The sequence below is a fragment of the Oreochromis aureus genome, linkage group 19 (genome assembly GCF_013358895.1).
Source record: "Oreochromis aureus strain Israel breed Guangdong linkage group 19, ZZ_aureus, whole genome shotgun sequence".
Taxonomy (NCBI): Eukaryota; Metazoa; Chordata; class Actinopteri; order Cichliformes; family Cichlidae; genus Oreochromis; species Oreochromis aureus.
Genome location: NC_052960.1, coordinates 8,755,617 through 8,781,099, shown reverse-complemented (window position 1 = coordinate 8,781,099; position 25,483 = coordinate 8,755,617). Strand labels below are relative to the sequence as shown.

Sequence of the window (25,483 nt, the reverse complement as noted above, 5' to 3'; positions counted from 1 at the left end):
ATTTCTAAATTAAGGCTAAAGATCAGATTTGACGTTTTCCAATTAAATCCAACAGTGACCTCTTCAACCACAAACAGTTAGGAGTGAAAACATTTGAAACACTTTTTACTTCAGAAAATGAAGTTCAAGAGATATTCTGAATATGCAGAGTTCTTTGTGTATTTATATAATTTAACTTGGGGAAGTGATGGGGGAAAGTCAAAATGTCTGATCTACATATGCCAAACACATTTAATAGATGACTAATCTAGATAATTAACAACAAATATTGAGTCTGTTGTTGCTACTGCAGATTAAATGCAAACAGATTGTTGGCTTCATTTTTGAGGAGATTTTAAGATGAAGCCTACAGGCCTGAAAACCAAACAGAGACAATTATCAAAGGACAACAACAGCATAGCCTAACACTGATTTCATTTTGCTGAGATTAGACAGTCCTGTCAACTTTTAGCTACAACCTTTAGCAAAAGTTGCCTAAAACAAGAACTGTTAAGCGTTACAGACATTTATCATTAATGTGGAGCCTCCAGTTAATCAGCACAAAGGCCAGTGTTGCACAAAATCATCATTTCAGTGATTTTTCGTTCTTCTTGTTAAAGGTGCTAAAAATGTCAATTTGCTGTTTTTCTTAAATTGAACAGAAAATATTTTTGGTTTTATTTTGAGCTTTTTCTTAGATGTCAAATCCTTTTTTAGTAAACAATTTGTGGATTAGAAAACAGTCAAACAAGTATGCAAGTATACCATGCAGGGTTTAACAGAAGAATGCACATTTTCTTATCATGTGCATCATATAGTAATCACTGTACACAGCGTTCTATATGTCCTGACAGATGCAGATAGCATTATGGACGAGACAGTTGCTCTTTCTCTATTTTGGGAAGAGGGGTCTTGTTTAAGGAGGCTATCTGAGATCCGTGAAACATGGACTCAGCAGACAGGGAGCCTCAGCTGTTGCTGATTAATCATCAGAAGGCCGTTTCGCTCTCCGTACCAGTGTCAGTACTACCTGAGGGGGGAATCCCTGCTGGAGAGACTATAGGTCCGCAGTTTAACTTATAGTGTGCATGCAGGCCTGGGCTGCACATGTCTAGGAGACACTCGTCTTCAGATATTAACTCCCAATTGAGACACAGCGTGATATAAACGTAAACATAAAAGCACATACGTGAAACTGGAAATCCAGGTGTTCAGCCAATCACCAGCAATGATGAGCTCGGCAAGCTGTAACAACCGGTATCCTTCAGTTGCGTTGCCAGACGCCAATTATTTTAATGGCACACCCATTAGAGTGTATCACGAATCCATTTCAGTCCGTTGCAATGGATCATATCTGCACAATCATGAGGAGCAGTGTGAGCGGACAGACAGGTTAAAGCCTGGGCAGAATGAAGCGCTCCGGAGTGACAGACCGCATCCAGCTATCGCCTGTTTTTGCATCTTAAAACGCATCTAATGTGATTCGTGTTCAGCAACATATTATATTTCAAATTCTGTCTTTGTGCCATACCAAGTTGCCCTCCATGTCACGAAGACTAGGTTCTATATACATACCTGCGAGTTTGAATCATGCGTTATTCATTGTAACCTACCTGGATTTGTATTCCGGGGAGTTTATGTAGAGACTGCGAAATAGCTCCTGTCCGCCCCCTTTATTATTGTTTTACCGCGCAGCTCAGCCTGCCAACAGTCTCAAAATAACCTCGCTGTTTGGATCTCTTTAGTCTAACGTGCTCCTCGGACCAAAATCCCCCAGTGATGCCGCTGTCTCGGTCTCCAGCCTGCTCGATATTGGCGATTGGATCAAACTGGCCAGAGGTGATCGCCTTTGGTCTTCTCCTGCCTTGGCGCCCTCCTGCCCGGATCCTCCCAGTCTGACGGATTGACCGGGTCGCAAAGCTGTCAGTGACAAGGGAGGAGGAGGAGGAGGAGGGGGGTGGTCAGTATTTTAAGGTTGCAGCCTTGGTGGAGATGGATCCTCTGAGCCCGTCCGCACGGCTCTCCCTCCTCCTGCAAGCCGTGAATCAGCGCTCTCCTCCTCCTCCTCTCTCGGCTGCGATAGCGCAAGAAATCTGTGATGTGGCTGTTAGAGACACTGGCGTAAAGCTCCCCTCCTGCTGTCTTCGCTACAGATGTGACACACACCGGTTCATCTGAAACATCGTGTGTTCATGGAAAGCTCAGCTGTGCATCCAGCTCTCTGAGTTGCCAGGGCTGTCTGCTGGACTTTGCGCACCATCGGAATGACCGCGATGTGTCTCCTGTGCGCTCCCCTCAAAGTCAGTTTCTGCAGCTTGCAGTAAACGCTGGAGATGAGTGTGCCGTCCTCGCGTGAGTAATATTTAAAATATGTATAGATATCAATATTAGAACCACTGTCACGCGATGATGGTGTGAAATGGTTGCGCCCTACAGCCCTCCGCCCCCCATTTCTAAAAGTCACACAGACAGACTCGGTTAGGCGCGCAACTACGTCACCATCAGCTGAGAGAAGAAACCTGCAACACAAACCATGAATCTCTTCCAGACCCACAGCCCGCTGCTGCTAAGAATGAGAGGAAGGGGATAATCGAGAGGTAGGAGATCACAAAGGTTTTGACATAAAAACTAATCGCTGTTTTTTCTGGTTTGTTTTTATTTTTATTTTGTAGTTCTTTGGACCATTTGTTAATTTTAGCAAATACAATATGCCCCAGAAGTAAGATGAAAAATTACTCTGGCTGGCCACATCTTACAGTAGAACCAACGCGCGAGGCTTTCTGGATACGTGTATATGATATAATGAACTAATCTTAACAATTTCTTTCCATCTTATGAGCATTATTATATAACCTACAATGGCTGTAGGCATGCACTTGAAGAGCCAACTTAAAATACCAGCAAGCATTAAAGGCCCAACACATCAGCACACGTGTTTTATTCACACAAACATGGACTCTTAACCCACTACTTTGTTATGTCATGATGGCTGATCTCAGAGACGAAGTTATCAGCCAGTGCTTCCCAGCTTGGTTAGTAGAAGCTACAGCTGAATCCAAGCAGGGCAAGTGACAAAAATTGCAGTTCCCCTAGGTGCCACTAGAGGCTGCCTGCAAAAGGGAGTCAATCCTCCCGGATTATCGTGTTAAAATGGCTACCTCTACATCATTCAGAACAGTTGTGGGGTGAGGGGAATTAGTTTTATAACTCTTCCACCAGAAGGACTGAGTCAGTCAGATGTCTGTGTTGAGTGACAGGTGTCCTTACGCAGGCAAGTCGAACCATTTCTTAGAGCCATGGCAGCAAGAACAGCAATCAAGTGTTTTGCATAACTGCCACAGACTATTTCACATTGCTGTGGAGGAATTTTGGCCCACTATTATTAGTATTATTATCATTAAATAACAATTATTCCATAATTGTTTTAAATCAGCCACACTGGAGGGCCTTTTTAGTATGAACAGTTTTTTTAAGGTCATTCCAAAGCAGCTCAATATGATTTAAGTCCAGACTTTGACCAGGCCACTTCAAAACCTTAATTCTGTTGTTTTGGAGTCACTCAGAGGTGGACGTGGAGTGGTGGACATCCATCCACCTTCTACCAACTACCAAGTCCGGGTCGTGCAGGCAGCAGCTTACGCAGAGACGCCAAGACCTCCTTCTCCTTGACCACCTCCTCTTGCTCTCTTAGTACAGTTAATTATTATTTGTGAAATAATGACATTAAAATTTGCTCCAAAAGTAACCAACACCTTAATCTCTGTCAAGAGGTCCAATTCAGTGACGCAGATTAGCAGCCATCTGTTGCCTACAGACACCTGTGTTCAAAGTGGCAAATATTCATTAACACAAATAAAACGTGTGAGATCTAAAATACAATACTTTTTTGAAGCTGTCTGCATGTACTCTTAATTTTCGTGGGCGTTTTAGCGTGGGTATCTATAAGAAACAAGCCTCAAGTGGCCATTAGAAGAACTGCATGTTCAGTGATGTCTTTGGTGCTTGTTGTTTTTATTTATTATGTTTGATGTCAGGCGACAGAAGCTTTTTCATAAGAGTCTTTGTTGGACGTTTATAACACAGAAGTCCCTGAAAAATAAACAATAAATTGATGGCGCCACAATCTGTCGTTCCTGCTAGTTAAACCCACATTTGATGCATTATATTGTCATCAGGCAGCGGTACAATCAATCACACAACAAGAACACTTGCAAGTTGTCAACATACAAATTATATCCAGGTGGCTGTGGCTCAGGAGGCAGAGCAGGTCATTCACTAAGCAGAAAGCACTTTGAGTGCTCAGTAAGAGTAGAAAATAGTATGATATAATTACTATTCCATTTCCATTTACCATCCTAATTAGTATCAGCATTAGGGATAAAGGCTGCCTTTAGAGGTGTAACATTAGTAATAGGAGATATTCTATTAATGATCCTGAGAAAATCAGATGGAGTACATGAAAACATACTGAATGTGTCAGGGCACAAAAGGTGTAAGTCAACTATAAGTAACAAATTAACTGGGCAACAAAAGCTTTTATAGCATGTTTGTACTTATATTGAGTGCATGTGGTTATAAATGTATCAAATCACCAAGGAATTAGAAAACTGAAAACATATATAACATCAAAAAAGAGTGTTAATTCATATAATTCTTTCATAAAAGGAAACTCATTCAAGTTATTTGAATGTGGTTACCATCGACAAGGGATCACTTGGTGGTCCTGCTGAGCACATTCTCAATAATCTCTCATCTGCTCTTCTGTGTTGTTGTGCCCATTGTTCAGTTGCACTGCACAACCCGATGATCTCCATCTCCAGTTATATGCATTACTAGTCAATAAGAGCTTTGCTGGGCACACAGTCCTTGATGCAGCACAATCACCCTGCTGACGAGACAGACGAAGCCCCAGAGACGGGAGCAAAGCAGGAGGATGTTGACACCGCCACCACCTCTAATTATAGCATCATACAGGCCTGAGGCACTGTGAGGGAGGGGGGGAAATCCTTAAACTCCCAGAGCAAACCAAACTGTATGTAAAATTAATTCCAGTATTTAAAAGTCTTTTAAAATAATTAGCAGTTAATCAATAATGAATAATTATTCCTCTGTCTAGAAACAACAAGGAGAGACTCTTACTGCAGCATGCCGAGTCCCTCTCTGTTGGGACGGAGCCTGTATGCAAAGCAGGAAAAATCAATTGGATCCGATTTTAATTACATAGTCCGGCACTGTGGTACAGAATCTTATTAGCCTGTGCAGATTTCCATGCTTGTTGAATTCAAATCTGAGATTCAAAAACAATCACTCCCCAAATGGACAGACTGTGTGTTTTTGTGTGTGTGTGTGTCTGTGTGTGAGGAGTGCAGGGCTGCTATGATGAGCCAATCTGACCAGGTAGTCCTAAACGCCAGCACTCCCTCATCCTCCACTCCTCTACATGCAATGCTGTAATTAGTATGGAGACTACAGTTGGATTTTTAATGAAGTTTTCTTATCTGCAGGAAAAAGGGTGGAGGCCGAGAATACACTGGACATACTGGTGCTGCTTAAGTGTACCTGCACCCAGCATGCATCACATGATTGGAATTCAATGCCTGCTCTTGCCTCTCTCATCAAAGTCCTCTATGCATTTAGTGATGATTAATGGATTATACTTGTAATCAACACACCAGGCCTGCTTGTGCTACCCACTGAGAGGAGCAGCACTTACAAGGGGGAGGGTGGCTTGATGGTCTTAGCTCTGAAAACTGACTGCTGACATTGATTTTCAGAATAAGGCAACTTTTCTCCAGCTCCTCCTTGCTAATTTCTTTCTTCACTGTTTTTACCACAGAAGCTTGATAACGGCATGCCACACCACGCAGGAGCACCAGCAGCAGCAGCAGCAGCAGTGGGGAATAAAACAGCATAGCAGGAGAGAATAGTGCTGCACTTGCATTTTCTGATTTGTAATTTCACTCTCTCTCTCTGTGCTGCACTCGGCACTCTGCACATGCTGATAATTTGTAGGATTGAGATGCAACAACTTTGCCCACCCAGGCAAAGGCACTGTGGGAGCGGCCAGTGGGAGAAACGGGAGGGAGGGGTCATCGGGAAAGTTAACATCAACATCACCCCCTGGGCGACGTCCACTTACAACAGGCAGTAATGAACAGTGAAGCTGTGAAACAAGAAAGGTAGAGAGTCACCTTGCATCAGGATCTCAGGGATGGCGGTCACTCTGAAGACTTAAAAGATGCTTGGAGTGTGAGTTAAATCAAAATATGGCTTTGGTCTTCACTGCTTAGCTAAATGGCTGTCTGGCATTATACATTAGTTTTAGTGTTATCTACCATGTAGACATTTGATTATAGCATTTGTAATGTCCTGAGAAACCTGTAACCACATCTGGTAGCCCCTTCTATCCTTGAGATGAGCTGACACACACTACTACCACCCACGATGCATCAGAAGAAGATCTATCATCTAATTTTCAAGAATTAGAGAAAAATAAATACAGTTTAAAGGCAAAATCTTGGTTTTACTTGTCTCTTATGGCCTCATCAAAAAGGAAAATTTTACAGCAAATTCAATTTGGCGTTGAAGCTCAGATGCACATTGTAGCCTGAAACAGAAAAATTATCATTCAATCATCGCTCATTATTTTGTCAAGACACAGTGAACTCAGGAGAGGCTGCTTTTATTTTAGAGGCAGTTTATACTCCCAGCAAAGGAGACTCACATAGAGAACCGTGCAAAAGTCTTGTGCCACCACTTTTCTTTTGTGCAATTAAAATGAGAAGCAAGGGCAGTGAAACACAGAAATATGCATGGGAATGCAGTATATAAGGCAAAAACAGTTGTTACAATTGTAACAAGACTGAAAGTGGTATGACTTTGGTATCACAGCCTGAACTCTCTTAGGAAAGCTTTTACTAGACTTTAACTAGTCTTCGGGAATAGTTTTCCAGGCTTCTTAAAGTAAATTCAAAGCTCTCATGCTTCAATAATCTAGTCCAGGCTCTGGGGAGGCCAATCAAGGACTGATCGTCTTCTATTGTGTGTTTTTTCTATTCAGGCATACTTTTACTGCGTTGGCAGTTTGTTTGGGATCATTCTCATGCTGAAAAATTAGGTCAGTTGACAGTTAGTTAATTTCCAGATAGTATTGCATGGTGAATTAAAATCTGATTGTACTACTCTGTGTTCATAATTCCATCAATTTTGACCTCCTTCAAACATACTGACGATGAGTTGAACAAAAAATTCAGAATTTGGATTCATCAAATTCTAAATTTGATGAATCCATAAGACCTGCTGTCAGAGGTTTTCAGTCAAGTTCTTGTGTAATTTGGCATACCTCAGCTTTTCTCCACACTTGGTTTCTTGAGAGCTACCACCATCCACTGAGACCTCTGAGGTCCAGCATTCAGATGAGGCTTCAGTGAACAGTAGATGGATCAACCAAAGGGCGAGATCAACCTCTCCTATGTCCTTTGTCAGTTTTTTGTTTGATTGATTTGTTTTTCTTAAGGACGTGACTTTCAGACATAGTTCATCTGCTGTAGATCATTTTTAGGCCTGGCACTTCTTTGTCCTCCACTTTTCAAGTTCCCTGGACCCTGCTGAGATATGCCGAGTTTTCAGCTAATAGCTGTCTGGGGAAACCCAAAATACTATTTTATGCCCAGTAAAGTGTTATCTTTGGCATTTCTCATAGATTCAGCTCAAGAAATGGGAACAAATTACACCGTAGGGGGACCAGCATTTTTATTCTGCATCTATGCTTACAAATAACAGTAGATTGCTGTACAAAATGTCCTGCATTTTTAAAAGAATTTGCTCAAATGTTTGAATATGTTTGCCATATAAATATCCTCACAATGTCATAGTCCCAGAAGGAAAAATCCTAATATGGTAGAACAGCTCACACCTCCACTGCACTAGAAATCTTTTCTTCTTTTTGTGGCATCTAGCCAAACCCCATCACCGTTATCCCATCATCCAGACATACATGCTTTGGCTTGATTAGGTGGGGATGCACATAATCAAATTGAGAGGAAGAGCTGGTTATTTTTTCTATAATGCAATAAAAGCTTTACCACTGTGCACCAATAAATCCTCTCCTCAAATAAAAACCTGACAGTCCATAAATTTGTACTGAGTGCAGTGCAGATAGAGAGGAAGCACTAAGCTTTCCCAAATATATGATGAATGTACTTTTACTTCAGTATTTGCTCACATAGTGTTGCCTGTCTATGAAGAGTGCCACTTCTGCAGCTGCAGCTATTGGAGCTCAGCATTCAGTGGTTCACTGGTCCGGAATATATTTGCAGGGGAAGATGGGTGAGTGAGGGATACCCGCACCGACTCCATTACATCAGAGGGACGGTGCACAGAAGACGAGTGTAGGACACTGGACTCCACATTCATCTACTCATCTCCCTTGTGCCTTATGGTGCTGAATGAAAGACAGAAAGAAGGACAGGATGGAGGGTGGAGCATCAAAAGTACGGGATGGCGATATGAAGGAAGACCGGATGAGACACAGATCGAGGCGGAGAGGTCAGTTCGACTGAGGGACTTAGCGTCACATCGCCCGGGCCCCTGTGCCCCGCGGCCACATCTCCATGGCAACGTGTGGCCCCTGCCTCGGTCGCGGGGAGAGTGGAAGTGACGGCGGCGATCTGTGCGTGTTCCGTCTGGCTCATTATGTGGCGAATGAAGTGAAACAGCCAGGGGGTGCATTTGTTCTGCGTGGACTACCCCTCAGCTGCCAAGCGTCTGTCTATTTATAGAAATGAAAGAAAAAGAGAGAAAGCGGACCTAAATAAAATAAGCACAAGGGCCATTTCTCGACTCACTTTTCCTCCTCTCTTCCCCCTCCTCCAGGTGGTAAAAGTCTCTATTTTCTGCATCTCTCTGAGACTCAGAAGGGTAATGAAGACCCTCCCTGACTAAAGACCGTTTTCATATTTGATAAAAACTCTGTTATTTTCCTTTAATGTATAAAATTTCACAGATATATCATAAAAAATCCTGAAACTACAAACTGATACTGACTGAATGGAGTCTAATACCAGGCATCATCATGAAACAAAGTTTAATATTAAGTTTAATAATTGAGTTATTAACATTTTAACTCACAAATGACTGAATTTAGACAGAAAAATCAATGTTTCTTTAAAATATATAACTCCATATTGATATATTACAGAGAAAGCCCTGTATTTGTAATGATATGCAGAAGTTATTCTTCCATGATGTTAATTATTTTGCCCCCAGCCAGGAAGAATATTCAAATCCTCAGTCAATTATAACACAGAGGACAATAGACAGTCAGGGAGTGACTACCCTACTAAAAGGGACACAGGCATGCAGGAGGGGTTTCCACAAGTACTAACTAAACTGGCCTTTTTGAACTTATTGCACAGAAAATGGTGCCGGCATCAGATGAGTGCAATACAGATGTGTGCAGTTCTTTGTTTGTTTTGCATCAACACATTTCTGCAAATCTCAAAGAACTGAAATAACAAGAGTGAAGCAAAATTCCTCCACACTGATGTGAGAGTGATAAAATCAAACAGAAACTTATTACTGCAAGTTATTGGTGCTAAAAGTGGATCATGGTGTGTACTTAGCTTTTTTTTTTTAAACTAAATAACGACACTGTGTAATATGTGTTGTTGTTTATAATATTGAGAGATTAATACCTGGTAAGAACTAGATATAGTTTTTATTATGTCCAGATATGTAAAATCTGGACATAGTGGGCGTACGTTCTTTTTCTTTTTTTTTTTACCATGCCTGTAAATCATAGTTAGAGTTCTCTAAAAAGCACATTCATCAAAACGTCGAAGATCACAATAAATACAGTTCCTGGAAAGAATCAAATTTCCAGTGTTTACTTTGCGTCATCAAAGTGACACGGTATTTCTTTTTAATTTTCTGGTGATGATTTTTAATCAAACTACCATTCCCTATATAAGTGACAGTCTGCTGGTTAAGCTGTCACTGATTAGCATTAAGTAACAAATATCAAAACGTTGCGATTTGAGTCTGGTGTGAGAATTAACCCGATGATGACAAATGAGATATTATATTCTGCATTTCTCTCACTGAAGTGAATAGTCATGTCTGCAATCCTTGTGAAAAATGTCTTCTCATGAGATAATACCAGTGGTAATTAATCATCATCTGGGGTATGTGTGAGTGAATCTGCGGAGAGGGAATTTTTCATTCATCAAGGGCCAAAAGGACAGAGCAGAACGCTTTTTCTGCAGCGTTTCCACATCAGAGCTGTGTTGATCTGGCAGATTAAAAACCAGACTCGCAGGGCTGCTAATTAAAGGGGGAAACGACTGATGGAGGGGCCCCAGAGCAGAATAGGACCACTGGAAGATGCTCAAGATTATTTCGAGAGCCCCAGTTGTCACATTGCCCTGAATCTCAACCGACTCCACAACTCTTGTTTCTCAAATTTCATTAGTTCTCATCAAACTACATGGTAAATATTGAATTTCATTTCCCCTTGTTTAGCCTCGTCCGCTTAATATTTAATTGCATTTTCTTGCATTCTCTAATAAAAAATTGAAGTGCATGTGAATGGGCGTATGTTTTTCAAATATGGGCTCCATCTCATAACACATCTTGGCAGCTCACTTACGATAGCAAGGCCTTCCAGGCTGACCTATTTTGGCCTCTGATGACTACACCCCCGCTTTATCTCCTCATCGTAGAACTGTAGAGCTGTAACATGTCTTTTGCTTCAGCGCTCTTAAGTCTTCTTCACGTGACTCACTTGAAGTAGGCTCTGTGGAAAAGCTGCGAGGCTGTAGAGCCGTACACAATTAACAAGGTTACACGGTTCACCAAACACTGAGCTAAATAACTTCCATATAATGTACAGTGAAGTAGGACGCTGTGGAGGAAATAAAGAAATGGCTAAATGAGTGGGATGTTTAGCTGAAAGCAAAGCCACCTCACCTAATTTCACACATCATTTTGTCTTCTAGAGATTTCCTTGTTAGCAAGAGAAGGGCCCACTTTCCTAGACATGTTACTCTTCGTCCAAGAATCTTCTTTCTTTTTGTTTTTCTTTTTTTTTCCAGGACATGGTGCAATCTGTGTTTAGGAGACCGACGCCAAAAGTCTGCAGTGATGAAAGCACGTCTGTGAGGAAGCTAACTGCTAATACTATCATGCTGTGATCCATTTATTACCATGTTAATATCAACAACGTTCATGCTGACAAATATTTATCATGTCCAAGTATAGTTAGTAGGTTACAGAAAAATCTTCAGCTTATTTCTTTATATCTTTGCTTCCAAGGAGCCAGATTTTCTCGTTATTTTTTGTAAAAATGATCATGAGTAATAGTTTTCTAGGTTCTCTTAATGTCTTTAAAAGTTTTTCTTTGGACACTGGCTGCTTTTTCACTCATTTTTTAGGGTTTTTGGCTGCATTTCATCCAGTGATGTTGATGATCTTGTCAAAATTGTTGGAACACACTTTTCCACATCACGAAAAAACACACTGCCAGTTCCCTTTCTACCACAACTGTTTGATTTGTTTGTTAGAGCCTGACTGTAGTGCTTCTTTTACTTTATTTTCCAGTAAAACCTTGTACTTTGAATGTGTCACTTTTTATTGTATCACATTTTCAAATGTTCCTGTTATTTAATAAAAAAATAAATAAATACATTTTTCCACCACCACAGCTAACCCTTCAGTATATTGAGGCCAAGCTTAATGAGCATCATCAAACTCAATATCTTTTCTGTCCCAAAGAAACAGCAGCATCCTCGCTGTAGTTCTTATTTCTAGACAGTATTCATCTAATCAAAAACAGCCTTGGGGCCACCCGGTGGAGCATCCAGCGCGAGTGTGTGATTCACCTCTAAGATTACAAATGCACCAACATGTGGCTATTCTAATTTTAGAAGCCTCTTCGCAAAACACCAGACATTTTTATCAACCCTCCGCCTGACGCGAGAGCTTTGATGTGATCCGCTAATCCTGTTACAAACACTTGATTACTCCGCTTTGTTATTCAGAGGTGTTTGGCGGATAAGAGGCGATTGCTACTTCATGGCGGCTTTGCCACACATTCAAACAGCCTATGACAAAACAGCACTCTGAGCAAGATGTATTTTTGTACAACCTGTGCGAGGGAAAAAAAAAATAACCCTCACATATGATCTGCTGTTTGTTTCCTGAGCCCAAGAACACTCTGTATTAAAACAGCTCAAAAGTCAGGAACGTAAAAAAGGGATTGCGGAAAATGCATCCCAAGACATTTTCATGCACCTGAAGAATATTCATTACATCTCATTTCACAGCTGAATGAGATGAGGCAGCACATGCATTATCTGTCACTCACCCACACATTACCTAAACGTACAAATCTGGAGCCATTGTTGCATACAGAAAATATCATGTTCTTTTGTTTTTAGGACCAAAAAAGCAAAAAGGTAATACTATTTCTATTATAAGCACAATAAATCCACCGCAGTGCAAAGTAATAACTGTCAGAAAAACAGATTACTGTCGAGAAGTATAAAGCCCGAGGAAAGGCTGGACTGTTCTCTTATTTATTCCTTTATGCTTCCAACTGGTAAATCAATGCAATACCATTGTAAACAAAGACCCACCACATCCACCGGCTTTTGTCAAAAACAAAATGAAAGTGAAGGCAACACTGTGGATAAACAACAATAATTTATTGAGTCATGTAAATCATACATGGATGTATAATCCTTTCCTTGCGGAAGATGCAGCAGGACACAGTTGGGCCACCTGCTGGCTGAGACAGGTGACACCTGACCTATATTTGTGCATAAAATTATAAGTATCAACTTTTTTTAATTACAACACCAGTTTTGCTTCTATGGCATAATAATAGTAGTAATGGAAAGCTTGAGCCAATCATAATGCAGGTATTTAGGGAGTAAAAAAAATTATGATTGTTTATCAACTTTCCAGCAAATCAGAAAACACCGCTCGACTCTGCAGCACCAACTATTCAGGTGGGAAGCCTACTCTGCTCCACGTGCTGAAAACAGTGGAGACAGGATGTGTATTATGACTGCATTATGTCTGAAAATTAATAATAATAATAATGATAACATTATTTAATATTGGACACCACATGAATTTATCTGTGAACAGCAAAAATCGTCCTGATGATACATCAGTCTGACTAGTAGCTGTGAACGTGTTACAACCAGAAGAAACCATTACCGCCTATTAATGTATATTCCCCAAGTCTGAATTCCTGCACAAGCAAAGACAAAAGAGTCCAGGTCCTGAAGCTGCAGAGACTACGATAACTGAATCTCAGGTCTCTCCACAGTTCATTCTTGTAAAATTCACAGTGTGTATGTGTGTGTCTATGTTCAGCCTGCTCAGTCTGATGTCCTCCAGTCTCAGTCTTTATTGCTCAGCTTCCTGCGCTGCTGCTCCTGGTACTCCCTGGAGTCCTCCCAGGGACGAGGGCCACGGATGTTCTTCCATTCGTCCAAATTCGTCTCCTTTAGCTTCTGCAGAGCAAAAAAACCCATAAGTGGAGGCAGAGTTAAACTCCAAGATGCCTTGAATGAAAAAACAAACAAAAAAATATAAAAGAGGATCATCTGCCTCCATCTCATCCTATCCTAACATCCTCCGCTGTCACACAAACTCTCCTCTTCCTTTATTGAGCTCCATATTTAACATTTTTGTCCAATACATCCACCATCCCCAAACCATCTCAGCGTTGTCTCCAAGCCACTCAATCTGAGCTTCCTCTCCGATGTACTCATTTCCAGTCTTGTCCACATCCAAATCTTCACTTTCTGCATCTCCACCACTCCCACACCTCCAGCTCCTGTCTTACTGTCTGTGCCACTTTCTCCAAACAATACATCACAGCAGGTCTCACAATCTTGTGAATCTTTCCTGTAAATTAACCTGGTACCTAAAATTTTTAACAATGCACCAAAAATTCTGTCAGTGAGGCATTTTGAAACGTAAAAGTATGATTTTTGCTCTCCCAGCTTTTTTGCAGACACACTACACAAGTCAGTCTTTGATCTACTCCACTGCTAGTCTCACAGCCTTGTTCCCCTTACCTCGTACTCTTCTTCCAGTATGACCGGCTGCCTCTGGATGTTCACTTTAGCCTCCAGTGAAGGATCCAACTGCAGGATGGGGGGGAAAAAGCGAGGAAATGAAATGTTTACTTAGCTGTCACAGCGTCACAAAATTAAATTCCAACAGTAAGAAATAAAGAGATTATGCAAAGGCTCCCCTTGCTTGAATGACTGATTTGGTGATAGTTTGTTAAGAGGAAATTAAAAGTACTAAAATGAGGTAAGAGAAGGTTTGTATAGTTGCAACTTGCAAATGAGGTCACCATTTTGTCTCCCACAATGTTATTAAATATTATGTATTATGCTATTTAAAAGATGACATATGCAGAAGAAGTGAACTACTTTTCTTGTGACTATAAATAGAAGTAAGAAACACTCTACACTTTGTCTCACTGGTGTAGAACTCTAAACGCTGAGGGAGGATCCAGTTTACCCTGTTTTACTCTACAAATTGTTCTCCTTGAATTGCCATCAACATTACCCAGTTCAGTTACATATACACACACATGCACACACACATATATATAAGAAGGTTATCGGAGAGAGAGTTGAGTCCAGTCGAGCCATGAGGACTTTGCAATTCAAATTGATTTTGCCTGAGAATAGGGCTGAAATGAATCCCATTCTGAATCATTACTTTTAATGAGTTCTAATATTTCACAGCAATAATGCTGCAGTTACACAGCTGACTGATGAATTTCATAACACCATGATTGATTTACAATTAGACCTACATTACTACAGCCTATTAATAATATATAGAATATTCTGGAGCCTTCAGACCAGGGAATTAATAGCCTATGTATTCAGTCAGGTACCTGCTGTGGAGGTGTTAGCAGCTGAAACTGGGTACAAACTGGGTATGTCAGAAATAAAGGAAGTTCACGAAAATCTGAACAGGGAATACAAAAGGCATTCAGGTTCATCTCTGCCACCAGGCTAAATCAAATCATTGAAGGGAAGATGCAAATTTGATCACACAGTGACTTACTCTGAGTGGTTTCACTGACTTAAGTGAGCACTTATCTACGAGAACAAAATAATGAAACTGGCCGATAACAGGCTAGCTAAAAACGGTAAGAGTGGTTTTAATCATGTGCATACAACTTTTTAGATATGCAATGCATTAAATTATCCATGCAAACACGCACACAGCAGAGTTCAACCTTTACTCCACAGTGTCAGAGAGAGAGGAACAAGACTCTCTTTGCTGCAGGCCCAATCAAAAGAGAGGGATAAGTGTGGAGGCTGCTGCACAGGCACAGTGCCACAGGGCCCTCCTCCTCCTACTCCACCATGATGATGATGATGATCATCATCATCATCATCTGTCTAGTACGGCTTCACATGGACAGTAATAAGAAAAGATGTCCCTGCTATCTGGCTCCCACCCAGGTATCACGCATCAACATATGCACAAAACAGTTACTTCCCCTCACAGCCAGCTTATCAGATTGTAATGCCTTCTAATAAATGACCAGCCTTTCGTCATTTTAATGAATTGATTGTCATTTAATGAATTATTAGAGCTTGTTCTCCCAGCTTGCTCTTCTACCGACTCTACCGCTTGTCTGAAAAGATGGGTAAACTAAGTATTCAATTCAGATGTCTTAAACATTGACCACAATGTACTGATCTGTAACAATCCAGGACTCTTAACAATGAGGCATAAAGTGTGTTTTGTTTTGACACTTTACACTTGGGAGGAAATCTGCTGCAATTACAGTTCCAACCACTAGGTGGAGAACTTGCACACTGTCTACTGCAGGGGTGCCCAATCCTAGTCCTCGAGAGCTACTGTCCTGCAGCTTTTAGATGCATCCCTACTCCAACACAGCTGAATCAAATGGTTTGATGACCTCTTCAGCATGCCATCAAGTTTGGCAAAGGCCTGATAACAAGACATTCATTTGATTCAGGTGTGTTGGAACAAGGATGAATCTAAAAGCTGCAGGACGGTAGCTCTCGAGGACTAGGATTGGGCACCCCTGGTCTACTGTATTGTACAGAGAGAAATTATTTTACCCGCTAACTGTACACTTAATTACATTGTATAGGAAGGGGTTTTCCCACTTAACAGTTTATGTAACCATAAAGATCTGGGAGTTTAAATGTAACTGACAATTAACTGACTTTGAATAAATCTTGACCAAACCTTTTTTTTCTTCTTAAAATACAAAAGGAATCAAACTACAAACCCTTTTTCTGATCTTCTGGGAATCATACCGAATTTGTGTGAACTCCCGCAAGCCAAAGGAACCACCAACTACCAGCAACTGAAATAAGAAATATAAGAGAATGGAACCATAAGCATTGTCACAGTGCAAAAGTCTGGAACCACTCCTCACTTTGTTATATTTTGCTAGGTAAATCAGTAAATATCAGCAAGCAATTTATTGAAATAAACACACATGTAAATACAGTATATCAAGCAGAAAAATTAAGCTGTTGACAATCACATGCTTTCTCATGGTGGATCAAATCTCATGGTACTTTTCTGTGTTCATAATTCAAACCATGACAGACCTCTACAATGTTGTTTAACAGTCAAGTCAAGTCAAGTTTATTTATAAAGCACATTTAAAAACAACCGAGGCTGACCAAAGTGCTGTACAATAAAATACAAATATAAAATACTATGAAACACAGATTATTGTATCTGTCTCCTGAGATCCTCTGCACATGTTGGTGACAGTTTGAACCAAAAATTTCATAAAATATCTATTCTTTACTGCATCAGACCTGTTGTCACTGATTTTCAGCCTGGCTCCTGTGTAATTTCGTATACCTTAGGCTTTTCTCTTTGTTTCCCTTCCTTAGAATGGCTTCCTGACAGCCAGTGACACGATTTGTGATAAGGTGAACAGTAGATGGATCTGAAGGGTGAAATGTATCTGTGAGGTCATCTGTCATGTCCTTGACTGATTATTTCCCTTATTTCGTAAGGATATGACTTTCTGACACTGTTTATCTGCTGTAGAGTGTTTTCAGATCTGAGAATTCTTTTGTCTTCCAATTTTCTAGTTTACTGGACCTTTGACATTTTTCATAGATTCAACTAAAGAAACAGGGAAAAACTATGTTTTCGTGACATGGTACTAGTAAAAAAAATTTTAAAAAGCCTCTTTTTTAGTTTGTTACTTTGTTTTCTGTTATGTATAGACGCAACACTGGATCATATTTTCGATTAGATGGCTTTTTTTATGCTTGAATGATTAATAGGTGAGTGTTAAGGGGCTTAAAAAAAACAAAATTCCTCTTAAAATGATCAAGTACAAGGACTGGACTGAAAATGAGTGGGAACAAGGCAGTCAATCTCCAAAGAAAAACTTTGACAGACCTTCAGAAAATCTGAAGACCACTTTCAAGAAAAACAAGAAGTCTGGCTCCTTGGAGGCAAAATATAAAGAATCCAGGAATGGTTCGAGACCTTTGCACAGTACTCTGTGGTATGACTAAGCGATATCAAAGAAGCTTTGTATTTCTGGTTAAAGTGTATGTAAATAAACAAGAAAATAAATGATACAGTCACTGTAGCTTCCAAGACTTTCAAAACAGAACAAGAATTGTTAACCATCTAAAACCTTAATGATTTAGTCCACTGTATAGGCCTGTAGGCCTATCAGACGAACAAATACAGCTTCCTTCCTAAAACTGTCACCAAAACCAAGCACTACAACCTTTAAGATGCTTCGACTCACATTTGTAAACCTAATAAAGTGAAACTATAGAAGCCTGGGATTCGGTTTGAAATACTGTTAAACAGTCACGATTGAAGATAAATATCCTTACAGCAAAGAAAGAAAATGCCCAAATTGGGCTATAACACGCAATTAAACTATAACTAAGACAAAACGAAAAACAACTAATACTATTATGAAGTTCCAGATACAAGATCTTACTTCAATATTAGGAGTGAAATTGTAAAAGAAGTCATTTAAACGCACCACGGTGGGGTTATGCATTCATAAAACAGCTAAGCTGCTAGCAAATATTAGCTTAAACTGCTTTGTCTCCGTAAATATCGTCGCATAAAAGTTACTTACAAGCATAGGGACTCCATATTTCAGTGTTTTGTTTTTCTGCAGCAACTTTAAATTGAACATGACTCCTCCTTAGACTATAAGCCCATGTTACAGGTTCAAACAACAAACAGGTGACTTCTGAGATGCATTTCCTGAAAAGGTCCCACACTCAAACTGGTCCGTATAGTTTTGAGGGCACGCTAAATTGTTCCGATGACTGTTCGTATAAAATGAGTTTGTCACATTTTTTCTCGTTGGTCGCTCAACCAGGGGCTCTATAAATGTTCCCAGCAGAATATTTTGAGCACCACTCACTTTATGTCCTGTGAATTTGTAGCATGAAACAGTTGTTGAAATGTCTTTATTTATAAAAACATACAGAATAGATGTCTTTCTCTATTACGCACCCTCTAATTTCTAACTAGGCAACTAGCCAAATTCTTTAAACAGATACAACTGCAACAAATTTGAGACCGATGATGTTGACGATTAGTACAGATGATCCAAATTCAATAGAATAAAAAATTATTCACAGAAAGCTTTGGAGAGTAGTGGAAAGGGCTGCTGTCAAAATTGAGTTCTATCCAAAATATCCAAAGTAGATCTGAAGTAGTTTATATCCCACAAAACCAGATGAAAATGAATTTTTAAAGAAACACCAACTGAAGTTTATTCTGCACTGAAATAGTTTCATTTAAGCAATTTACTGATAAAACTTTTTTTTTTCTAATTCCTCTCATGAGTGTTTGGCAAACATGCTTTATTCTGTACCAGCACCAAGGTTGTGATGCAAAGATTTGCTATTAAATACTGACATAATATACTTCGAACAAGTTATCCAGTTACTGTTTTGAAATGGAAGAAAAGTTTAATTTAAGATAATGATTTCTTACACAATAATGAAAAAACATCTTTGAGAATTTCACAAAGTGACCTTCAAATGTTTTCAGTTCAAATGTATGGATGCTGTCATATTTTAGTATAGTGCCCGAGTGGAGGAGAATAAAAGAATATTTAACATTAATTGTTGTGTACTAAGCACAGATGAATTTGAAAAGTTATAATTTACGAATTTTTGAGCAAATGGTGTATTAGGTTGTAATTGTATGTTTAAGGATATAAAGAAGTACATTTAACGAGTTACAGTAAAAAGAAGTGCTTGGAAATGGTAATATAAACAGAACTTTCAATTTTTCTGTTACCTGAAAATATCAGTTAATGATACAGAAAATATACTGTGAATAAACTGAATTTTCCGTTTCTTTCATATTTTGGGGTCGATAAAACCCAATTTTTTTCATTAAACACCAGCGTCCTCTATGCCTCCCTGACAGTATTTTTTAAGTCATATTTAATCAAAGAGTTATTGAGTTCATGTGTGAAGCGCTTGACTCACATGTTATATGTTGACCCCAACATGCTGTGCACAACAACTGCTGTTTTCTTGTTGTCAGGGACCTGGTTTGTGTTGGCATCAGTCCAACACTTTGCAGGTCTGTTAGTGTAAATCTGCTGTGCAATGGCTGCGTGTCTGAGAATTATACCAGGGAGTCAAGTACTTCTGATTTGAGGCTCTATTTTTCCCAGGAGCTACAGCATCCAGTGTTATACATAGTGAGGAGGCAAAATTATTAACAAGATAATCGACTTCTGTGGGAGTACTGTTCAGGTAGCTGCTCTGCTCTGTGTTGGTACAGGGCATTGAAGATGATAACAGTGACTGGATTATATTCTTAAACTTAGTTACAGCACTTTCAGAAAGACATCTACTTTGATGAAATCGACTCCTCACTGCTGTGTAATCAAGTATTGATAATTAAAATGTTATCAGGAAATGATCAGACAGGAGAGGGTTTTCAGGAAACACTGTTTCATGCATGAATTATGACAACCTCAATCAGTATTTTTATTCATCTTTAGGCATGAAAAAAGATTTTTGAACTTCATTTTTTTAAACGTACTTTTCAAAAAACTTTTCACATGTCCACCGAGGTGGACAACCACTCAGGTGGACAACTGATGTGTATGGAGTGACAAATTTGAGTCCAATGTAGTGGTTTATGTGCAAATATACCATCAACACTGACACAAACACAAGAAAACAGCCTTTGAATAGCTGTCCACTGTAGTGACCACTATGCGTGAAAGGGTTAAATGTTCAGTTTCTATACCATATGTAGATATACAAATACAAGATCTAGAGTTTGATTAAAGCGGTGGGTGGGTTCTTTTACATTTTGAGAGAAGCCAATTGAGTCTAATAACAGATGCAATGCTGTGTCGAGGGTGTCATTTTTAGCATCTACATGAATGTTAAAATCACCCACAATAATTATTTTATCTGAGCTGAGCACTAAATCAGATAAAAGTCTGTCTTAGTCTTTGGTGCAGATGTGGATACTGTATTGTTCTTTGTCATTTTTTATGTTTAACTCATAAGAGAGAAAAACAAAGTCTTCCCTCTGAGAAAGCTGCTGGGTCCTGTTTGATTCCTACAATGAACTTCAGTCTTCCTGATTTTTCTGACATGATGTCTGCCTCATCCAGCACAGGATGGCTGTGATGAAAAAAAAGGGAGGAAGTTTCTACAAACCACTGGACCAATCAGTCCAGACCCAGCTAGCCCCTGATGGTTGCCTTTGCTCGAGTTCCCCAGGGCGACTGTAGCTGTTGCATTGTAAGATCTAATTCGTTTTTTTAAGTGCACAGAACTTAAAAGTCTATGCAAAATTGTTGCCTCAAAAAAAAAAAAAAAAAAAAAAAAAAAAAAAAAAAAATGCTGAAGGTTAAGTTAGAAAGGTTGAATGAGCTGAAAATGAGAATTTTCCACTTGAAAACAAAAGTACAGAACACTGTTAGACATTTTATTGTATTTTTACAGTAACTTACTGGCAACACTATTACTAAGTTACTGTAAGTACTGATCTACAGTATCTTTACTGTTGTGATCTTTTACAGTTCAACCACTTTACTGTAAACATATATTACAGTATAACAGCTTTACTGTAAATGTTGTTTGTGGTAATGCAGCTTTACTGTAAACGTGGTTTACAGTTAGAAAGACTTACCGTGATTAAGTTTTGTAGTATCACTGTACTGCAAATGTGGTTTATGGTATAACACTGTAATTGTGTACAGTATAATTTGTTTAGACTGTAATTGTGTTTTACAGCATATAAAATAATATTAACATTCATATTCAATATAAGAACATTTACAAAAAACAATATAATTCAATAAAGTAGTCTCAGAATAGTGAATTAAACCAACATTTATTGTTGATAATTTTTTTTTAACAAGAAAAACATTTTTCAACTGAATAAAAACAATGTCAATAACCAAAATAAATAGAAGTGTATATGAAAACTACACAGTCCTTCACCTTTCTGTGTCTGATTTTTTTAAGGAAAACAGTTTTTCATTCCACTAAAAACAGGACAAACCCACCAGCATGAACATTAAATAAACTATTACAATTGTAAAACAAAAATCATTTACAAAATGTAATAATTATCAGTGGGTCCCAGGAAATAGAATGTGACATGGGATTTAGATTTCCGTTACCAGGATGGTCGGGTTCAGCGTAGTCTTTATCACCACCTGTCAAAGACACATCATCAATATTCATGTTTGCTCAGGTTATTCACTTGTTCACATCTATCTGAGATCATCATCTGTTGTATGGATGTGTGTACAGTATGTATATAATTATCAGCTATGTAAAAGATATTATCATCTCTGTATTCTTACCTAGTTGGAAGTCCTCCATTCAAACTCAGAGAGCCGCTGGAGGAAGGTGGTGATCCGAGGGCTGATGCTTGTAACCTTCCTCTTTACGACACGACCTGTCTTGCAGCTTGTACCAAGTTTTGCAGGGCATTTTGTTCCCATGTCTGGATTGATCCTCACAAAGAACCTTTTAACGGAAAAAAGGCTGCTTTAATTTCAAAATTAAAACATAGAGCAATCACCTATATGTTTCTGCAACTGTAGTCAAGCTATCACATATATTTCATTCTTAAATGGTGTAAGCTTTAATGGTGTAAAGTATTTACCTCTGTATCATCTCCAGTGTGATGGACGCCGACTCCTGATACTCAAGGTTGAAAACGTAGTATGACGAAAAGAAGACAGCAAGGGTGCTGGCAAAGTCATGCATCTGCTCAGGCTCATAAAATACCTTGCCCTCCAAACTGATCATCCAGCGGCTTGCAGACATGAAATTATTCCCTAAAAACAGACAAGAGTCCAATAAGACAATGTGCTCACCCTTACAAATAAGGTTTCCACAAGAATGCTGGATAGCAGGCCTCACACTGTACAAAAATAGAATCCACACGGTTTGCTGCTATTTCTCTTATTATTTATTATGTAATGAAAATTATGATCAATTACAGGAAAAAACTGCCTAATGTTTTGGCATTTTGGCCTGTGCTGAAATGTTAGGCTGTTTTTTCCTGTTGGTCATTGTGTATAATAAATAATAAGAGAAACAGCAGCAAACTGCGTGTATTCTATTTTTATACAATATAAAACAGACAAACCCCTGTTAAGTAAGTTGTTGTGGGTACAAATACCACAATAATTACATAGATTTTTTACAAAAATATTACAAGAGGATTGAAACTATTTACTTACCAAGCGCTATTACCCTTGGTACCCTATCCCCTATTATTAAAGAAGGGAGCTACATTGCTTGGGTTGTATCAAAAAATGGGAAAAAGTTAAAAGAAAAACTATCTATAGATCAATGTTATTAACTTAAACCATGCAGAGCCTAAAACACTGGAGGAAAAATTTTGGAGGGTCTGTCAAGCTGACGTTAAACCCCTTAACAATGGCACTGCAACTAACTGCGACTAATTTACAAACCACTACACTGTCTTGCTTTTTAAATGGAACCTATGAAACAATAAACCACAGTTGAGATTAGAGCAGGCTAACCTGCATGAGAAACTTCAAAACTGGGTTAGATTGTTTTAGCAGTCTTTAAATTTCCCCAAAAAATGTTGTCTACCTTTATTCTCACTAAATATATCTTTTTACCTGCTGTTTTGTCTTGTCTCTCAAAGAACTGAGGCTACATCACACTGTCAGCGTGGCCAGCAAGGGCAAGAGGACAGCAATGCACCACACTGGGCGGGAAAAGACAGAGAGAGAATTGTTAATTTAATGTTGCATTTATTTAACCCTTGAAAAATATATTTACATAAGTAAACAAAAGAAAAACAAACAAACAAACAAACAAACAAACAACACAACCCATCTTTTCCAGAATAATTCAACTAATTGCTCTTTTGACCAACCTAACACAGACGTTACATGGTTTTCCTATGAAAAAGACCCTGGAAGACTATTAAAGGAAAAAAAAACATGCTCACCTTCCCACTTAAAAAAAATAATAAATATTAAACTTAGGTTGGAGTTCCTCGCACCACCAACCTAATGTTATATTAACTTTTTAATGTTGTGTACTGCAGCTCACACAAAATTAAATAAAGCAGGCTAACCTACATGAGCAAGCTCAAAACTGGATAAGATTGTTTTAGCAGTCTCTAAATTTCCAAAAAAAGGAGTTGTCTTTCTTTATTCTCATTAAATGCGTATTTTTACCTGCTGCTTTGTCTTGTCTTTCAAAGAGCTGAAGCTAAATGTCCCACTGTTAGCGTGGCCAGCTTCTCAATAGTCATAGAACAGAACCGCAGGAGGACAATGCACCACACTCGGCGGGAAAAAGACAAAGACTGTCGTTGAGCCTGTGTTCCTCGCCCCTCCCCTTGGAAAATATATATCTAAATATATATATTTAAATAAGAAAAGAAAAAAAAACACAACCTATTTTTTCAAGAATAATTCAGCTAATGTGCTATTTCGACCAAGCTAACACCGATTTTAAGCCATCAGATGTCACTCTGAACATAAACACAAGCTACATGTGATATCTCTGATGGATACCTGTTTCTACCTGTGCTGATGCTGGCATGACTAAAGCTAGCAGAGCAGCAGTAAATATGTGAGGCAAGGCAGAAGGATATACTCATAAAATGAACAGAATTATAAGAATATAAGACCACGAGCACTGCAAATGTAACAAATATGTTGACATCAAATGGTATGCTATTTGAAATTATATGAAATAATGAGACATCTGTTTTTTTCCAATATTCTTTAAAAGAAATTTATTTGAAATCTTAAGAAATCATAATTATATACAACTAAATGTGACTCGCAAATATGTAAATGGATGATTCCTCATTTGGAATCATCCATTTAAAACATATTTGCTGAGTCCTAATTTTGATGCCAGTGAACTTTTTTAAAAGCCCCAAATCCCCTATGAGCAAGCACTTGGCGACAGCGGGAGGAAAAACCCCCTTTAATGGGAGGAAACCTCCGACAGAACCGGGCCCAGGAAGGGGTGGCCATCTGTCGCGACCAGGTGGCGTTTAAATGTTCACTGACAATTTAGTTGTATTGTAAGGAAGAGGACTCCCTTACCTAGTATTATTTCTTTTTAACTATAACTTACCGTTGTTCCAGGTCCTGTCACCTGTTGCAAACTTCCATCAGCAGCTGTGACCTGTTGTCAGAGGAGGATTGCCAGCAAAAGAAAGGTACAGATAATTCCAGCAGCAAATATTAGGAATTTGATGGTATCGTCACGCCAAAAACTCCTTGGCTTCCTTGCAACCTGCTCCAGGACTTCCTTCATACAGAACTGCAAAGCCTTCACAATTATTATGTCCACAGCTGGATCTGGTGTAGTAAGTATGTTTTTCAGCATCTCAGCAGTCAGTGCCTTTTGAAGGTCACTGAGGACAGCCCTGCTGATCTGTTTGACGAGCGTTTTTGACACATCTGCGCTCTTTGGGATGATGAGGCCCTCCATTGTCTGGTCTAGCAGCACTTTAGTGTGGGTGGCATGCTCGTCTTTAGTGGAGCTTTGGAGAGCTTTACATTTCCTCAGGACTCTGACCAATACAATGCAAGCCAACAGCCGGTGCCGCTCTTCCTTGGCTGTTGTTTCATCAGCTGGCTGTGATCGGTCAAATATATCGCTTGCCGATGGTTTCATAATTTAAATATAAAGGGTTTCTTGTTTTTCCTTGTTCTCCAACCAATCTAAAAAGTCGCCGGACGTTCACTCACAATCCTAGTGAGTTTAGGGTCCCTATATGCCCTCTGCGAATTATCTTATCTGTGACGCATCAAAGAGAACTCATGACGCGTCAAAGGTTCACATTCGCACATGCGCACACCCGCTAAGGGGAAAACATAATTTAAATGAAAACTCATTAAGGACCTGAGTATAAATAATATATATATATATATATTTTTGTTTTTATTTCCAGGTGAATTTCTCAA

General features: G+C 39.2%; 2 protein-coding genes and 3 long non-coding RNA genes across 6 annotated transcripts in view; 1 reads left to right on the top strand and 4 right to left on the bottom strand.

The window, feature by feature from the left end:
• The window catches only part of slc8a3 (solute carrier family 8 member 3), a 127,210-nt gene extending 125,499 nt beyond the window's left edge, over positions 1 to 1,711 (bottom strand). For both annotated transcript variants that reach the window (XM_039602909.1, XM_039602910.1), the window contains exon 1: positions 1,593 to 1,711. The gene's annotated coding sequence lies outside the window, so the exon portion shown is untranslated. The remainder of the gene's footprint in view (positions 1 to 1,592) is intronic.
• A 492-nt stretch (positions 1,712 to 2,203) lies between these two features.
• Positions 2,204 to 7,230, top strand: LOC120434669. The gene is made up of 3 exons (XR_005609266.1): positions 2,204 to 2,331; positions 2,416 to 2,576; positions 5,816 to 7,230. It is a non-coding gene; the product is annotated as an uncharacterized LOC120434669 (long non-coding RNA).
• A 484-nt stretch (positions 7,231 to 7,714) lies between these two features.
• LOC120434670 lies at positions 7,715 to 11,667 on the bottom strand. Its single transcript, XR_005609267.1, has 2 exons — positions 10,628 to 11,667; positions 7,715 to 8,749 (listed from the first exon to the last, which is right to left on the bottom strand). It is a non-coding gene; the product is annotated as an uncharacterized LOC120434670 (long non-coding RNA).
• Positions 11,668 to 12,662: 995 nt separating this feature from the next.
• On the bottom strand, positions 12,663 to 18,287 carry LOC116315229 (cytochrome c oxidase assembly protein COX16 homolog, mitochondrial). The gene is made up of 4 exons (XM_031733462.2): positions 18,140 to 18,287; positions 16,292 to 16,369; positions 14,073 to 14,141; positions 12,663 to 13,502 (listed from the first exon to the last, which is right to left on the bottom strand). The coding sequence occupies exons 1-4, from the start codon at positions 18,197 to 18,199 to the stop codon at positions 13,389 to 13,391; spliced, it is 321 nt and encodes a 106-aa protein (XP_031589322.1). The 5' UTR covers positions 18,200 to 18,287; the 3' UTR covers positions 12,663 to 13,388.
• A 3,196-nt stretch (positions 18,288 to 21,483) lies between these two features.
• On the bottom strand, positions 21,484 to 23,235 carry LOC120434966. The gene is made up of 4 exons (XR_005609446.1): positions 23,165 to 23,235; positions 22,174 to 22,348; positions 21,869 to 22,034; positions 21,484 to 21,718 (listed from the first exon to the last, which is right to left on the bottom strand). It is a non-coding gene; the product is annotated as an uncharacterized LOC120434966 (long non-coding RNA).
• Between the last annotated feature and the right edge of the window lie 2,248 nt (positions 23,236 to 25,483).

Excerpts from the sequence above, each read along its gene's own strand:
- LOC116315229 (XM_031733462.2), bottom strand. The coding sequence starts at position 18,199 with ATGTTCAATTTAAAGTTGCTGCAGAAAAACAAAACACTGAAATATGGA. Across the intron at positions 16,370-18,139 it reads AATATGGAGTCCCTATGCTT|TTGCTGGTAGTTGGTGGTTC; the intron begins GTAAGTAACTTT and ends TTCTTATTTCAG. Across the intron at positions 14,142-16,291 it reads CCCAGAAGATCAGAAAAAGG|TTGGATCCTTCACTGGAGGC; the intron begins GTTTGTAGTTTG and ends CCCATCCTGCAG.